This window comes from Musa acuminata, chromosome BXJ3-8, assembly GCF_036884655.1.
Source record: "Musa acuminata AAA Group cultivar baxijiao chromosome BXJ3-8, Cavendish_Baxijiao_AAA, whole genome shotgun sequence".
NCBI lineage: Eukaryota > Viridiplantae > Streptophyta > Magnoliopsida > Zingiberales > Musaceae > Musa > Musa acuminata.
In genome coordinates this window covers 190,367-208,163 of record NC_088356.1, presented here as the reverse complement: position 1 = coordinate 208,163, position 17,797 = coordinate 190,367, and the positions used below count along the sequence as shown (strand labels likewise).

The 17,797-nt window shown below is 35.9% G+C and overlaps 2 protein-coding genes across 3 annotated transcripts; one reads left to right on the top strand and one right to left on the bottom strand.

Annotated features, from left to right (window-relative positions):
- The first annotated feature begins 824 nt into the window (after nucleotides 1–824).
- On the top strand, nucleotides 825–3,438 carry LOC135644922 (dihydrodipicolinate reductase-like protein CRR1, chloroplastic). The gene is made up of 10 exons (XM_065162902.1): nucleotides 825–1,012; nucleotides 1,099–1,221; nucleotides 1,325–1,399; nucleotides 1,511–1,576; nucleotides 1,667–1,762; nucleotides 1,883–1,999; nucleotides 2,293–2,385; nucleotides 2,795–2,896; nucleotides 2,975–3,061; nucleotides 3,141–3,438. Exons 1-10 carry the CDS (start codon nucleotides 845–847, stop codon nucleotides 3,171–3,173), a joined length of 960 nt encoding a protein of 319 aa, XP_065018974.1. The 5' UTR covers nucleotides 825–844; the 3' UTR covers nucleotides 3,174–3,438.
- Nucleotides 3,439–4,532: 1,094 nt separating this feature from the next.
- On the bottom strand, nucleotides 4,533–12,175 carry LOC135645534 (shaggy-related protein kinase alpha-like). Of its 2 annotated transcripts, none has more exons than XM_065164016.1 (13): nucleotides 11,845–12,175; nucleotides 9,941–10,195; nucleotides 9,745–9,837; nucleotides 9,014–9,073; nucleotides 8,645–8,935; nucleotides 8,443–8,517; nucleotides 8,169–8,225; nucleotides 7,938–8,078; nucleotides 6,217–6,267; nucleotides 6,024–6,119; nucleotides 5,866–5,949; nucleotides 4,882–4,984; nucleotides 4,533–4,805 (listed from the first exon to the last, which is right to left on the bottom strand). In XM_065164016.1, the coding sequence occupies exons 1-13, from the start codon at nucleotides 11,902–11,904 to the stop codon at nucleotides 4,738–4,740; spliced, it is 1,434 nt and encodes a 477-aa protein (XP_065020088.1). In that variant the 5' UTR covers nucleotides 11,905–12,175; the 3' UTR covers nucleotides 4,533–4,737. The 2 variants fall into 2 exon arrangements, with proteins under 2 accessions (XP_065020088.1, XP_065020089.1); XM_065164017.1 differs by having other exon boundaries at nucleotides 8,645–8,917.
- Nucleotides 12,176–17,797: the final 5,622 nt, after the last annotated feature.

Below are 17,797 nucleotides of genomic sequence, written 5' to 3'. Positions count from 1 at the left end.
CTGCTGAACAAGACTCTATATCTATCATGCAAACCCTCTGAGCTATGGTTAGGTCGTCTTGTGACTAAACTTATTCAAGTTGACATTTAAAGTCATATGCGTGCTTGGAAACCCTAAAAATGCTGTTCGTCTTGGCACATAAGAAAAAGGCTGCTTATTTGATATCCATCCGTATTTTAGTCCATAGCGATGAATCATTTCTCAACAATGCCTCACGCCCCTTTACACCTCGTGGTACTGTACTTGGTGCGCTCCTCATGCAGTTTAGGCGGTGCCGATGACACCGTCGCCAAGGAGATCTCCAACACCGCCGACCGCCGGACCAACGTCGACTCCTACAAGTCAATGCTAAAGCCCTCCTCCATTCCCGGTCCATCGCCTCCTCCGGCTGCTGCTGCTGCTGCTGCCGCCACTGCTGAGCAGTATGTTGTGTTGTGTTGTGGTGTGAGGTGAGGTGAGCTCGGGAAGCGGTAGCGTGTTCGACTGAGGGCGAGAGGGAGCGTGCGATGTACAGGATCCAGCTGCAAAGCTCTTCAGCTCAAATCATGATGTGATCTGTAGTAGTATCTCTGGGGGGAATTCTAGTTCGGATTTGGACTCGTGGACATCGTCTTGGGTGCTGCCTACTTGAGAGATATTTAAATGCAAGAGCATTATTATTAGTTCATCAGAGAAGACGACAGATACTTGGTGCAGTCTGGTTTCGTCTGGTCAATCTAAATCACAAAGCCCCAGTGGACACACGTGCAGCAGAAAGCGTGTGAAAATGGTGGGAGTCCACACATTTGGCAAGCCCACCTGCTCGAGAAGATGAGGCATCCGCGGCACACGTTATCTAAAGTGGATGGGAAGAAAGCATAGCGACCATCCCACCCGCTATTGTTCAGCTGCAGCGAAGATGACCGCCTTGAAGCATCCGGTCTATCCAAGAAGCTGTAACAAGACCTCAAGAATCATTAATGCGGCCGCCACCTTCTGTTGCTCGATGCAGCCCTCCACCAACAACATAAAGGTACCCATGTCCCTCTGTTGTTGTCCTCCAGCCTCAGTCTCGGCCAAGTTTGCAGCAAATTAAGAGCTCGTGTTTGATGGGAACAGGTGGTGATCAATGGTGCGACAAAGGAGATTGGGAAAGCTGCCATCGTCGCCGTGACGAAAGCCAGAGGAATGGAGATTGCCGGTGCCGTGGATACCAATTTAGTAGGACACGATGCAGGAAAGGTGCTCTCTCTCTCTCTTTCTCTCTCTCTCTCTCTCTCTCTCTCTCTTGAGTACTGGTGTTGTGCTCTGTCTTCCCCTTGATTACAATGGATAGTTGTTTCAGTTATGTGGCATGGAAGAGCCTTTGGAGATTCCAATTCTTAATGATCTGACCATGATTTCAGGGTCCATAGCCCAGGTATTTACTTCTTTTATCTCTGTGATGGTATCTCATCATCTGCATTTGTCTTCAAATCATCTTTCTTCTTCTCTGATAGAATAGTACCCTTTCATTTCATTTGCTTTTTAGACCAAGGCAAATGGAGTCGTTGTCGATTTCACACACCCTGGAAGCGTCTACGACAATGTCAAACAGGTAATCCATCACCTACAAACAGTATTAACCTGGAATCTTGTTCTGACACTTGGAATGGCCACCCTCGAGTTGTCTTCCCGGTAACTGCAGGCAGCAGCCTTCGGCTTGAGGAGCGTTGTATACGTCCCAAATATAGACTTAGAAACGGTAACTGCACTCTCTGTATTCTGCGACAAGGCTAGCATGGTGAGCTCGTACAGCATGAAGTAGTAATCTTACGTAGTAGCTAGCATTCGCCAGTTTGATGCTTCTTAAGATAACCGGAGGGAGGGTTCTGACATGTCTGTCTCCTGTTATTCTTACGAGGGTTGTCTTGTTGCTCCAACACTGTCTATCGGCTCTCTTCTCCTCCAGCAAGCAGCACTCCAAGCTTCCTTCCACTACAACAATGTAGAGATTGTTGAATCGAGACCTGATCCATCCGTAAGCAACTTTACTGCAACATATATAGCAACGCAGTGCTCAATCGACCAATAAATAATATTATGAGACACATCAAACGATTCATTTCTGTCTAATATTACAAGTGATAGCTGCGAATTCACACAGTCTTGAGTTCAACAAATCGATTGTGACCCTCTGCATATAAAAGTTAGTCGCCCCATTGTCAAACCAAACAAAGTTTTCTGTCCATCAAAGTTAACCAAAGTTGTTTGAATCGTAACATCTTTGGGCTACTCGATAAGCATCTGCATTGACTTGCTTGATTTGGACAGGATCTACCATCAACAGAAGCAGTCCAAATTGCTAATAATCTCACAGATCTTGGCCAAAGATACAATCGGGAAGACATCTCAACAGACAATCCAGTAAGTACCGACAATATATTGATTCCGCTTGAGCATTATGGAACTCTTTAATTTTTATTATGCATCGGTAATTCTTAGCTCCTCCTGTCGACGCAATAGTATATCATTCACCAAAAACCTAATATTAACACAGCAACCTTCTTTTGCTCTGTGGAATCTGACAAACAAGTTAAAAAGAATAAATGCTCAAGTTCTTGTTGTTCTCCCAAACTGGGCTTCCAAATTATAACTGAAAACATATGGAGAAATTAAGATAACACCAGCAAAGATGGAGTTCTGATAACTACCGTGGAATCAAATGTGAGTACTCATAGCAGGCATGGCATTCATATCAACAGATGTACATAGTTTTCGTGTCTTGCACAGAGAAAATGCTCTGACGAATCTCAAGTGTGATTTCTGTTATAAGGCAAGGGGTCAGGTTCTGGGTGAAGATGGAGTGCGTGTCCACAGCATGGTTTTACCGGGTCTAACTTCTACCACAACAGTACACTTCTCGGGTCCTGGGGAGGTATGCTGGTGTTCTTTCCACACACAAATTTCTTTTATAGTGTATCAGCAGCAAAAGAAATCCAAATGGTTTCTGCAGGTTTACTCTGTGAGACATGATATCACAAATGTTCAGTGTCTTATGCCAGGCCTCATCTTGGCCATTAGAAAGGTGGTTCGCTTGAAGGTATTTGGAAAAAGCAACTCTGTAGCTTATATGAGCACACAGATGGATCATCTATCTAACCACAAGGTCTTTGTTGCAGAACTTGATCTATGGCCTGGAGAAGTTCTTGTAGCAATTGAATTTTTCGCTAGACATAAAGAAGAAACTTGCACGCGAAACAGCAGGGAGAGCTCATGTGTGTAGAAGATAAATTGCTTAGACTGTTAAAAGAGCTTCAGTATATCATCCAAGCATCGAAGCAGTGATCGCTTGGCACCAAACATCGGAATATGAATAAAGTCCTTGCAAATTCAAAACGACAAAAGCATGATGTCAAGTACTTCATTCAGATAGATACAGTTTTCAAAGTGCAAAGACATAGTAAGTGCAGCACACAACTCTGATGCAGTAACTCTTAGGAAAACATCAATCTGAGGTCAACTCTGATGTACTCCAAATAATCTTAATACAAATTTATAGATGATCATCAAGAATCAATAATAAACTCAATAGAAAACATCTGGTTATTTATCCCAGATGGGATTCCTACACAATCCGAATTAGTTCAATTATATCAGGGCAGTTTGGCGTAATGTACAAGTATAAACACAAAACTTCACCAGAATCTAATTTGTGAAGCTTTAAAAAATCACCTCCAAGAGAAGAACATGAAAGAAAGTGCTGATTCCAACATGATTGATTTGGCAGATTCCCCAAGGGTAAAATTTCCATCAATTCATGACTTGTTTGATACAATGATCTTAGCATTGCAACTTCCCCATCAATTTGATCAGATATTTGTTTATCCCAACCGAAGAGAACTCCTAATAGCCACCATGTGCTCACAAATTAACCGAGGAATGCACTGAACTAACTGATTTGTCCTTTGTTTGTGCTACTGGCGGTGTGTGCAAACCAGAATTCGATTTCAAAGAAACTATAACAACGGAACTACTAGGAAAAATTATTCCGAAATCGATAATTCATAGAAAATTATTCTGTTTTGATACACAGTTTTTTCATTTCTATTTGGTGATGACATGATGAACTAATATAATAGACACTGTCAAGTTAACATCCTGCGTACTTGTTGACTTCACATCTGGCAATTTATTCGGAAATCAGTTTATTTGCTCACATCAAGTAATATTTTTTAGACCTACAAAAATCCATTATCACAGGCTTTATTAGCGTTATTATAATGAGCAAGGATTTAGACACCCAAAAAAAATTTCCAAAAAAGACACCCTAAATAAATATGATAGCATTGAATATCAATTAGGAAAATGCCACTCCAATTTTGAATACCTTAATTTCATTAAAGGTATATGAATGGACTTTCCCTACTTTTTTTTTTTTTTGAATTGCCATCATCATGTGTCTCATCATTCCATTTGACAATCAAGAGAGTAGGAAAAAAAATGATCTTTACTTAAGAAATCATCATGAGAATTATTTGCTACTACATACAAACAAATTTTCAACTGCAGACTAGCATCAAAAGAAACCTTGTATGACGATAAGCCAGAACGGGCTGATGCGTGGCTTCCATATGAAACATTTGATGCACAATAGAGAATACAAAATTCTTGTCATTGAAACCATTTTGATATTCACTACCAAATTTCTTGATTTCTCTTCAACTATGCCCTTTTTCTTGTACAAATGCTTAACGTCTACAAGACTTAGCTTCCAGTCTACATCATTCTCTTGATGTGCACAGGGAGGAGGCGGTGAATTAGTTCAGGAGAAACACCTTCAATCTCTGCATCAAACACATCCAAATGAGTTGTACACAACTTTGTAGATGAGCCATCAAAAAAGCAGCTATGCCGTATAACCTTGAGCTGTGAAATTAAACAGAGGAGGAAGCGGCTGCCCATTTGGCAGACGTGCATTAGGGTCCCTCAACTCATCAAAAAATGGGTGGGCACATGCCTCCAACTGCATAATCCATGGAAATAAACATCTTTTACATCTGTTTCTCAAATAAAAGAAAGTGCATTCTTAATTCCATGAGATGATTTGAAACATACATCTCAACAACTGATGACTGACCAGATAAATATTATTTTCATATTCCTATGCATAATTCCAATAAGAATCAAGCTTATTGAAAGAACTGTTTTTGATCCAGTCCATGTTTAACCAAGCCAAGGATGATATAGAGAGAAAACATGGAATCTGACACAGCTGTTCACCAGAAGAAACAAAATCCAAGTTTTACAGATAGCAAACACAGATAAAACGTGTAGATCTTCTCTTGACATAAGTGTGAAGGGAGTAAATTGAGGTCACAGCACAAAAAAAGGATCAACTGTTAGGCAAAGGCCTTCCCTGAGTTGTTCAGTGGAAAACAGAGTATGTGTGCACCAAGATGAAAAGAACACAAGAATATGGACCAACATAAGATTGCAAAGGTATCCATAGACCATGCTGTTCTAACCTAGATAGCTAAGCAAATGTTACATTCAGCTTTCTGTTAAAAGTCTTGTCAGTTTACCGTAACACAGAAAATCCCCTTTTTTACCCTTAGGAAGTAAAAAATATACATAGTTTACCATAGCACAACACTTTTAATAAGATTCAAGCAACTTCAACAACAAACAATCAGGCATGCCTATGCTGCCTAAAACCACTTGTCAGGTGAGGAAGAACAGCTTTACAGGAAATAGCTTCATAAAAGTGAACAAAGTTATGCCAAATCGATGTTCAGGTGATGTTAGATGATACAACAATCATATATAGAAAAAGAACATAAAAGCTGTAATTGATACGACAAAAGAGATCCAATCAGCACAGGCAACTGGTTAAGATTATCTTACAGCAGTGCAGCGCAAATTTGGTGAATACTGGAGTAACCTTGACACAAGATCAACAGCTTCAGGGGGCATTCGTTTATGAAAAAGCTGCATATGAACTCAATCATTTAACCATCAAGAACCAATTGTTCACTTCATTATAAGAAGATCCATCTACTGACCTTGTGCCATGGATGGGCTTTTATCTGGGGAAATTTAAACTCAGTATAACTTGGATTCATGCACTTAATTTCTTCTCGTGTCGGGGTACCTAATACCTATATAGCAACATGTTAAAGATGAGATCGTTGAAAGAATAATCTCTGATAGATCAAACATGCACACATATCAACCAGGGAATCCAGAATATAAAACCTTGAGAATCTCCACAAGTTGATTGGCACCGCTTTCCCCAGGAAACAGAGGCTGTAAAAATAAGTTCTTGTTGAAGTAAAAAAATTGAGTAGCACAAAGCTGCAGAGATAAAATCGAAAGTGGAGAAAACAAATGTGGCAATTTTATACCAAAGTGATGTTGTAACTTGATAAGGCAATATCAAAGAGGAAAAATGAGATGAACATGAAATATAACAAATTAAAGAGCCAATTCTTACTTGTGGTAATTAATTGCTATATGTCATATAGTAATTTTGATTTAAAAAAAAAAAGCTGCATCATAGCTCCCCTTCTCCCTTTCATTTTGCCCTCACTAAAAGAGAGCCTATATATCTTCTAATGTCAGTGATGTTCAAGAATCACCGGTAACTCCATTTAACTTACACTAATCAATAAGAATTTGGAACCTTAAAAGAACTAAAATTTTAACAAAACTGAAGTATGTCAAGCCACGAAGAATCCCCTAAAAGCTTGTTGGCACATGGGGTTATAATAGATTAAAATGATTGTAGTCTTTTCATAAACATTCTAAATACCAAAATGGAGGCACAATCGGAAGCATAATTGCTGAACATTCAAGTTCTCGTAAGTTGTAACATATTGATATAAAACTTTCTGCAGACTGTTCCAGTCTAAATAATGTAAAACTAGAATGGCATCTCTTGGCTGGTTTAGTTACATGTGAAAGGTGGTTTTTAGGGATTTAGCATCCCATGATATGTACAAAACAGAAAGTTTTACTTAGAAGCCAGTAATTGCCAATTGTAAGTCAAATATTATCCCAAGATCTTGGGAAAGAAAGATCTCAATTCCAATTACCAATATTTTTGGGAGAACTTATGCAAATTGTTCGAAGTCAAAAGGTACTAACAAACTTATAGCATGATATGTGATGATTTTTAGGACTACATTTATATAGATCGGGTTGGAAATTTTGGTTGGTAACTTTTCATATGCAAACACATTTCAACTGTTTCCAAGGTGTAACAATTAGTTTATGCCTTCATAGTAAATATACTTCATTGACATACCACGTCTCCAATGAACAAAAAAATCTCATTAAAATATAAATTGAGGAATAGCATAATTGACTATATTCTGATGAAGGCCAGGGCAGGAGCATGGAGCCTCATTTTGAGACTCGGATTAGTAATCAATAATCTATGGGCTATGATGACTTAAAGCATCAGAATCATAGTAGTTGCCATGGCAGTCATGATGACCATGCAGGCTGCCAGCCACAGCCATGATGGGTGCTATTGTCACCGTTGAAACACAAAGTTGTGCTCCATATTGGATGTTAACATATTTTTTTATTCTCGATACTCTTTCATTGGCAAATAAGGAAAAATGAGACAAAAAAAAGGAGAATTTGTGGTCCATTCCAATGCAGTCACTATTTTCTCTAAATGTATAGCTCAGGACATAGAAAATTTGAGTTATTGAGTAAGAAAAGGAGAGTTGCAGATATCATTTGATTAGAAGTATATAAATCAGACGTCTGAAAGATATTAGTGCTTTAAAAACATCAGTAAGTGAAGATGCATATTGCACCATTCAAATCATCACAAAAAAGGAATTTCAAGATTGTACTCTAGCTAAAATCATATGGTATTGAAGACTAGAAGAAATCAACTGAAGCATCTAATGCAGGATACTTTAAAAGATTGCACGAGTGTATAAACTAATAAAAACATTTACCTTCCCTATGAGAAACTCGGCTAAAACACAACCAGTAGACCACATGTCAATAGCAGTGGTGTATTCTGTAGCTCCAAAAATAAGCTCGGGAGCTCTATAGTACCGTGAACAAATGTAAGATATGTTAGGCTCCCCTGGAACCTGAAATCAGATGTTTGGTTACCAAAGCTATAAAAACATTATGAGGGAAAAAAAAAGATTGCATTACAAAACACAAGCTAGCCAACATACCAACTTCTTGGCACTACCAAAATCACAAAGCTTTACTTGATGAGTCTGAGGATTCACCTGCAAAATTATCCAAAATAGAAAACAGGTTATTTGGAAAATGCATTTAACATGACACTTTTAATATATAGAATTCATCAGGTTTGACAACAGAGAGCAATAATTTTGATCTCCAATCAGAAGTTCAAGAAAAAAAACAAAAGATAAATCTGGCTAAGGAAACAAATGAAATTTGATAGGACCTCACCAGACCAAAGTATATATATCTCATTCTTACCAGTATATTTTGTGGCTTGATGTCACGATGGCACACCCCTAGGACACGATGGATATAAGAAAGAGCACGACAAATCTACACCAATAAACATGCAATCCTTAATACTTGGTCAAGAAAAGATTAAAGATACAGAACTTTGAAATAAAAATATTATTGCAGACAGCCAAAAGAAATAAAACATATTGCTTTTCTCTCTGTTCACCTGGTAGGTATACAATTGAACAAAAATAAGAGGCATATGATGGTTCATCCGGCTATAATACTTTGCAACACGATAAACTGTTTCAGGAACATATTCAAGTACAAGGTTGAGGTATAGCTCATCTTTGTCAGTGGTTGAAAAGAAATGGTGCTTCAGCTCAACTACATTTGGATGTTTAAGTAGTTGCATAATTTGGAGTTCCCTGTTCTTGTATCTTTTATCCTGTAGAACCTTCTTAATTGCAACTGCTTCCCCTGTTTCCACAAGCTTAGCCTGATACAAGAAAAAGCACTATTGGACTTCCATCAATCATGATATGGCACTGTAAATAAATCTGAGGTCTACCAAGAGGGAATTAGTTTTAGGTACCTGAAAAACCATACCAAACGAACCAGTGCCAACCACACGCTCTGCCATGTATGATATTGTCTGGCATCAAAATGGCAAAAAAATAATTATCTGGGTTCTTGGTTCCTATTTAATGGATTATTCATTGCATATCCAAAAACTGAGGCAAACTTATAAAAAAAATGAATAGCAACCCAAGATTAGAACAAGTGAACTAATATTTTCAATTTACAATTATGTATAATTAGATCCAAGAAAACCAATGTTACAGGTAGAACAAGAATGCCAAAAGAAAAGAACACCCCATTGGGAAAGGCTCCCAGTCTAAGAAGTAAAGATGTGCAGCCTTGCTGCTGCAAGGAGAGGTTCTATTCCAATCGCAGAACCTTGGTCACCTGAATTGCAAAAATGAGAACTTACCATGACACCAAGCCCACCCTATAGAAAAAAAACGACAACTCCCAAAGTTAAATATCAGCCCTAAACTTATACAAACAACATCAATGACAAGTCTTCACAACTAATTTTGGGTCACACAAATAGATCCCTTCAGGCATTTGGCTAACTAAGGTCAAAATCCGCTGATAATCTTAGACAACACCACATATCCTTAGTGTCTCTGACCAAATAAACAACAAAAAGATAAGTTCAATGCCAACAAACCCATAAGCCCAGAGAACAGGGCATGTGAAAGAGCAGTTCTTAATCTGTAACGATGTAAAAGATTCAGATTTCAGGAAAATAATATTTACCTGTTTTGGCTGACCATTTCGACCACCAATTGTTATTACAATTGTCTGACCAGTCTCAGTTCCATTTCCATTTACCATAATCCCATCATTTTCCTGTAAAATCCACCATCATGAGTTGAGGTCTATAATAAGAAACAGTAAAATGGACAGATAATTCTTAGATAACGGAGATAGAAACCAAAACAAGATGACAAACCTTCTCATCATGGTCATTAACTTTATCAACTTTGATTGTCATATCATTCATTTCCTTTGGGAGCTGATCAACAGTTGCTTCTTGAATTTTCATAGGAGGATCAGAACTCGATGAGCTTGCATCAAAATTCATTTGATTCAAAGCTGAACAATGATCTAATTCAATAGATTTTTTTTCACTCATATGTGGTTCCACGAGGATTTTGCCTCCTCCATCTTGATCAACCTTTGTCTTTTTGGTTCCATAGTCCCCGCCCTTAGTGAAGGTGCAAAAAGTCCATTAAGACAAAAAGTGAATAACACAACGAGAGTCAAAATATATAAAAATATGATTTATAAATATATTAATACTGATCTGGTCATGTACAAGTACAGTGTTGGTCCAGAAAGTTATATCCTACTCATACTGCTGGGAAAAATTTGAAAAGAATGCTTTCTAGTTTCAGTATATTTTGAACGGTTGGATACAGCACATTGGTATGGTGTCAGATCAGTAAATACTAGTCAGTGTGGTCAGTGTAGAGCAGTACTTGAGTCCATAATCATAATGAAAACTGCAATTAATTATAACTTCCAGCTTGCCATATTGTCCTAAAAATTCATCCTCTTTCCTTTCTATATCGTTAATAATGGTGGACTCTATATTATCGGTGAAGCTTGATCTTTCTTTGATCAAATTAAAATTAAAAAAATCAATGCCAATAAGAGAGGCACCGCAACCTTCCCATAAGAGGTCCTAGAGAAAGTAAAACAGATTCTCTCTATTTGCACTTCCCACAGAAAAGCCTAAACAGTAATAGCTCTTTCCTTACAATTGCCAATTTATATATAAGCAGAGGGCAGTATTTCTATCAGTACTTTATCTAAAAATTGACAAAATTCGTGCAAGTTGTATCACTACTCATCAGCTTTAACTGATCATTTAGATCTATTCTTCTATATGACTTCCATTTTGTATATTAGCTAAGTCATTATATATACAACCACACAATTGTATACCCAGCCTTCCACTTGGGGGTTCATAAACAGATATCAAGAAACCTTCATAACAATCTTCCGTTTTTCTTTCTTCGCAATGCTGTGTAGAATTTGTATTTGTACGTCACCACGTATGCTTTTATAAGGGGGACTGATTTTGCACTAATGCCCAAGAAGTCGATCCTTAATGCCAGCCAGAAAATAAAGCCTTTCAAGTGGAAGAAACTGACAAGAAAGCCATCATAATTATCACTTCATGCTTTATAAGAATCACACAATCAATGTGATAGAGGAATAACTAACCCAACATCAATAAAGCAGAGGAAACCACCTCAACAAAAGAAACATTTGCATTCACTCTGCCAATCTTGACAAACAGAAGGTCTTGAGTTACAATTAAGGATTTCAAAATGTCACATTGAACCCAACCAACGTGTTCCAATTTAGCCCAGAAACAGATACTTGTCCTTGACCGGGTAAAGCCACATGCATAAAAGCATTCAACGTTGGCAACGCAGCTATTTAATCATCGTGGCCATCACGTCATGATATTTTCCTGAAACAAATATACAGTTTCCTTTCCATAACTTGCTCCAAAGTTGAGAAAAGAATTGTTTTGTTTTGTTTTAGAGAGCAATTCGCAACAAATTAAGCAACTCTACCATAGTACACTTGTTACTACAAACAAACAGCCTACATCGCATCAAATCCTTTAGCTAATCTGAATTATTTTGCTAATTAAAGACCACACCGCACTACCTTCCATAAATCAGAAAATTAGAACTTCCTAAGCCGCCGGCAATACCAATCAAAAGCACCGTTAAACTAGAACATGCAAGAGAAACAACAACGAGGAAAGAAAAAGAACGCTTCGCTCCATGAGAATTCCACATGAAAGGGGAGGATGAGAAAGGGATTAAAGCTCACAGGGTCCGAGGACGATGGCCGCCCCGACGTAATGCTCTTCAGCCGCCGCATCATATGCATTGTTCCCTCCCCCGCTCTTCCCTTCTCTGTCTTAATCTATCGGCCTCCCTCAAAGAGAAACCCTCCCCCCTCTCTTGCCTTCCAGCGCAGCGGCACCGCGAAGAAGAGAGGAGAGAGAAGGACGGGAAGGAGAAGGTTGGATCGGATCGGATCGGGAAACGAACGGATTGCAACGCCGACGATGTCGACAATTGCTTCCTTTCTTCTCCCCCCTCCTCTCGCTTTTTTCTTTTTTCTTGTCCTCCCTCTCTTTTTCTTTCCTCCGCCTCGCTTCTCTTTTGTCTTCTCTCTCGTTCTTTATTTAGCATTCGGTTTGGGTTTGCTTGTATCAGTCAAAGCTACGAAGGCCAACCCCAATCATTTGGCCTTGATGAGGCCCGCGCTCCGGTTTGCGTGGGGCCGATCTTGGCCGTTGATGCGCCTGTCGTCCACGACCGGACGTTGATTTGGCGATCGTCGGATGCTCATCACGTGAGCGCCATCACCCGGGATACCGCGCTTTGTCGGCTCGACCCTCTCTTTTGCTCTCTCTCTCTCTCTCTCTCTCTCTCTCTCTCTCTCAATAATACGCAATATTTGATTTGTTTGATATATCTTTAAATCGAATTCAGTCTGAATTGAAGTAATTAAGTCTCCGCATCGTATCCGGATTTGGATATTTAAATGATCGATCGATCGATCGATCTTGAATTTGCTAGTTATGAAACACATTCGAGTTCATCAAAATGCTTCTTTGATCAGCTCGAATCATTCAGATGGGAATATAGAAAATTTTGAAGGATATTCACTTGATTGGTTGGAATTGGGTTCGGATCTAAAGGAAAATTGTAGACATTGGAACTAAAATTATAGTAATGTCATTTGAAAAGGTCGTTGGTACGTTATTAATAGTGACGTGAAGGCAATTAGCTTGTATCGATGGACTAAGGTTCCTGGTCTGAAACTTTCAAATCAAAATTTTATTTTGAAAATACTAATTCAACCCGTAGTAGTGTAATTATGATCCTAACAGTAATTATTAGAAGAATAATGAAAATATTATCTTTACAATGTATTTATGGTATATTCATAATATTTTATAAATATGAATTAAAATACGATAAACATTTCCTAAAAATACTATAATGATATCTTATGCCCTTTTTTTGGACTCCGTAATATTAGCAAATGAAATCCTAGTTCAATTATTTATAGGTATATGATGTAATAAATAAAAGAATTACGAAAATGTTACCTTTATAGTATTTTTATGTTATCGTTACAGTGTTTTAAAAATATGAATGAAAATATTGTAAATACTTCATAAAAACACTGAAATGATATATTTTCATCACTTGTTTTGATTTCATAATACAAATGATGTCCAATTGTGTATGTATAATGTACTGTAATGAATGGAAGAATTACTAAAATATATATCATTTACAGTGTTTGTATGTTATTTTATAAATACGAATGAAAACATTATAAACAATTCATAAAAACAATGAGATGCTATCTTTTGATTTATTTTTTGGACTTTATGATGAAAATGATGCCCTAGTGCAATTGTGTATATGGTATATGATGTAATGAATAAAATAATTATAAAAATGTATCCTTTACAATATATTTTTATATTATCTTTATAGTTTTTTAGAAATGCAAATGAAGAAGACTGTGAAACTTTATAAAAGCACCATAACTATATTTGTATTAAGAATTTTAGGATTAATAGAAGACCTATCTTTGGTGCTTTATTGATTGATGGCTACAACAAGTGGATGGTGCAAACAAACTATTCCCATTTGCATTTGATGTGACTGAGATTGAAAATAGAGATTCTTAATAATGGTTTCTATTATAGTTGCATCATTATTTATCAGACTAGAACCTAGTTATTCTTAAAGGTATTAAGAAAATCTTCCCAGAAAATCATCTGGATATTGATGGTACATATGTCAAAAAAATTTATGAGTGATGTTTGGGATTGTGAAGTGGCAAAATTATTTTGGACTACAACAGAGCTACAAACATTTACAAATTTAATGAATATATGCAAAGGACGAGAGAACATCACATTAATAGTTATCGTTGGATTCACTAAATTGAAAATGAGAGGTGAGCTAATGCTTATTTCCTAGGACATAGATGTTAAATGTTGACTATGAATGGATCGAAAAGTATAAATTCCATGCTTAGGATTATTTGTAGTTTACCGATATATTTTTTAATAGAGATGACAAGAAGAAAACTCGTAAAATAGTTCTATACTCATCGTGAAATAGTAAAGGGATTAATATTGACGAGCTATTTTGAGAAGCAAATGAAGAAATAAAAATAAAAAAAAAATGTTGGTTCTTTGGAGTTTTACCTCATGCTAATTGTGAATTTCAAGTCTAGACATCGTCGGAGATGATTGTAATCAACATTGACAACAAAATATATTCGTATGGCCAATGTCAACTACTAGAACAGGAAAAGATATTTCCTAAGCATATAATAATATTGGATTCAACATGAAGATGATCAAACCATATTACCTCTAATAGCTATTGTGTAGATTGGTTAACGAAAGAAGGCAAGAATTGAATCGATCCAAAATGGAAAGATAAAAAAAAAGATATGCTTAGTATGCAAACAGTTAGGCTACAATCGTCATTCTTCCATATTGTTGCCGGTTGATGCTTTGGGGTATGTAGTTTTTGTAGACACCATTGTTGATTCACATTACACATTATTTTTTGGCTTGTATTGTAGTATAAGGTAATATCAATAAGACATATTTTGTAAGGTTGATCCATATCCTCATAGTCTAGCAAATCAATTTAAATGTGACCAATAACCTCCCAACTGTCAATGTGGGTTGTCGGAATAAAATGACAAGCATCGATTGAGTTACTCTAGATAATATTGTTTTTGAAGTAGCCTTACAATGTGTTTGTCCATATCACTGATTTAACAAAACATTATAATGATATCATAAAACGCTATAAAAGTTTACTGTCCAAAACACACATTTCACATAACACCATATCACACATATATTAAAAACACTGTACAAGCTTTACTATCGAGAACACTCATTTAACAAAAACACTTTATCACATATACTAAAACACTATAAAAGCTCACTATCCAAAACACACATTTAACAAACTAGTATATCACATATACTAAAACACTGTAAAAAGACAACTATCATAATTGATCGAAAATCTATATCACATATAACAACCAAACTCTTTAACACATATAATAAAAACTATAATACTATAACCTAACATAACTGCACAAATGATTGAAACATTGTATCACATATTCTAAAACACTATAAATCAATTCCAATCCAACTTAAAAACCATCATAATCATAAACAACCACATCACCGATAATTCATTCTAAGAAAATTTATACCAGTGCTTCTTCTATTAAATTAACAATGTACGTACCCCAATAATAAAGTAGATCATGATAGACAGAAATGAACTTAGCTGCCATCATCTTCAATAGTTGATTGCACAATATCCTGTCGATATTGGCATATGTCTACTTATCACACATCCAAAGGCCAATCATAGATCAGGGCATTGATGAATTCAATAACAAAAACACTATAATTATTCCTACCAAATAAGACAAGAGATCATCTCGGTGATACAAAACATGCAAAGTAGTTTAAACAAAAACTGTAAAGACTCACGATACATATTGCTTTGGATATTTTGAACTCTTTTATTTTCCATCTGACAAATGGGTGATGTTTGATGATATACTTGTTGAAGCACCCTAGTTGATCCATAGTAATATCTGTTATCATTTTTTTCTATTAGCATCACAATATTAAAGTTAGGAGCTGAAAAATTAAAATTTCTCTTACAACACATGAAAAGTTCATTTATATGTCATCATATACTTCATTATCCGAAATGAATTATAATACATAAAAATATTTTTCTTAAAGTCTAACACCATGAGGTGTCAATGAAAATATATGTTCACCTGTATGAACATAAAATTGACTGGTCCATCATAATTTATTTGATAGCTTAGGTTGAATACCAAAGTCCTTACTTGCTGATAATATTTTTACATTTAAATATAATAATTGAATTAGTTAACCAATATTAAAATTATATAATTTAATATGAGACAATAAAAAGATATTACCCAAACACTTGTAGACAATATTAAAATCTCATTCTCATCTATAATCATAGTCTCATCAACATCAACACTTGTAGCCTTCCCATCCATTGAATAATAATCTATGACACAAGGTTACAAACAAATAAAGTGTAAAAAAAAAATTAATCAATAATCCTTACATCTGTCAAGAGCACCTTTAATAATATCTTATTGATAGTCCCCATATGACATGAATGAATAACCCATTCAAACATGCGTAAACAACCATTTGAAAAATTTGAGGAAAACAAAAAAACATGCTCAAACCAAGAAGTCAATAGCAAAGATACATACATACACACACACATATATTACTAAGATCCCTTTAAAGTCGCCGATGGCCACTCATTCTCCTATCTTGATCCTATTGATTCAATCGAATACAACAGACACACTATCTAATATAAAAGAATGTATACTTTGTGCCCAATTATAGTGGCCCAAAGTTGACAAGTTGTCAACTATTGGCAACAATGAATAATGCAAGACATAATTAGATTGACAAAATAAATACAAAAAAAAATAAAATATACAAATGATAAAAAACCATTTATTAAATCAATGTCCTTGACAGTATATAGCCAATTCCTAGTAGGTGGTTGCCTTGAAAATTACTTATCATATATGTACCTCGATGACTCTGTCTTCAAATTTAATATTTCTCCCTCATTGGGTAGGCTACATCAATAAGGTGACATCATAATCTCAGATAAATCTCATTAATAATAAATACCTTTTCGTAATCCCAACAGTCCATAATACATGTAAATATACTATGGGAGAATAAGATATCTAATATCTAAATAAAATAGAAAAATAGAGTCAACTTTATCATATCTTAATGTGCATTCTTTAATGTCAATAACTCTATTTTCCTTGTGATGTATAATTTCTTATAAAATATATGAAATGATCGATAAAACTTTGACCATTTATATTCTTCTACATGAATGAAAAAACTCAGAAGGTCTTTTAACTTTTGCTTGAGCTCTTATTCTTATAGATGAAGCATATAAGACGAGGGTTATTTGAGCTCTTGTTTAAGTTCTTATTTTTAGGATCTTAATGGTACTAGGGGGATGAATTAGTATTATAGTAAATTTTAATCAATTTTAAAGTTTGATCAAAGAATTTATATTGAAAATATGATTAATCAAATATTAAGTACGAGTAAGGAATGCTAGTAAAGTGAATAATAAGTAAGCAATCACAAATAAAAGTCATAAGCAAGAGAACCTAATTTATAGTGGTTCGATCTTTCCGACCTGCATCCACTTACGATTCTTCTTCCCTTGAGGTTATCTACTTTCACTACAAATCTTCTTTCTATTGGACAAAGATCAACTACCTTTGCTATAACTCTTCTCCTTTTTATAAGAAGAAAACCTTCATACACATTTTTATAATAGATCTCGCATCTCCTACAACTTAGTATCATGACTAAATTCAAGAGGGAGTAAGAGCATCAAACAATTCTCAAAGAGAGGAATATAATACTTCACAAACTCAAGAATGAATGCTCTATCAACCAAGCCTAAGTCGGGTATTTATAGGCCCCCAAAGGCTTTAAGAATTGAGACAAAATTTAAATATCTAAAATTTTGAGTACAAACTATACTACCATTGGCATTAGGTGGTATCACCACCATAACTTTTGACATCGTAATTCTAGACTTCAATGGTACTACGATCGTAAAGTTTAGTTCTAGGTGGTATTATCATTGCC

What these genes read in the sequence shown, in the direction of transcription:
- LOC135644922 (XM_065162902.1), top strand. Translation starts at nt 845, where the DNA reads ATGGGAAGAAAGCATAGCGACCATCCCACCCGCTATTGTTCAGCTGCA. An exon ending in TAGGACACGATGCAGGAAAG is followed by an intron (nt 1,222 to 1,324) that starts GTGCTCTCTCTC and finishes TAGTTGTTTCAG; the next exon opens with TTATGTGGCATGGAAGAGCC. An exon ending in ACTTCTCGGGTCCTGGGGAG is followed by an intron (nt 2,897 to 2,974) that starts GTATGCTGGTGT and finishes TGGTTTCTGCAG; the next exon opens with GTTTACTCTGTGAGACATGA.
- LOC135645534 (XM_065164016.1), bottom strand. Translation starts at nt 11,904, where the DNA reads ATGCATATGATGCGGCGGCTGAAGAGCATTACGTCGGGGCGGCCATCG. An exon ending in TTCAATTGTATACCTACCAG is followed by an intron (nt 8,518 to 8,644) that starts GTGAACAGAGAG and finishes TTATTGGTGTAG; the next exon opens with ATTTGTCGTGCTCTTTCTTA. An exon ending in CAAATTTGCGCTGCACTGCT is followed by an intron (nt 4,985 to 5,865) that starts GTAAGATAATCT and finishes TGGATTATGCAG; the next exon opens with TTGGAGGCATGTGCCCACCC.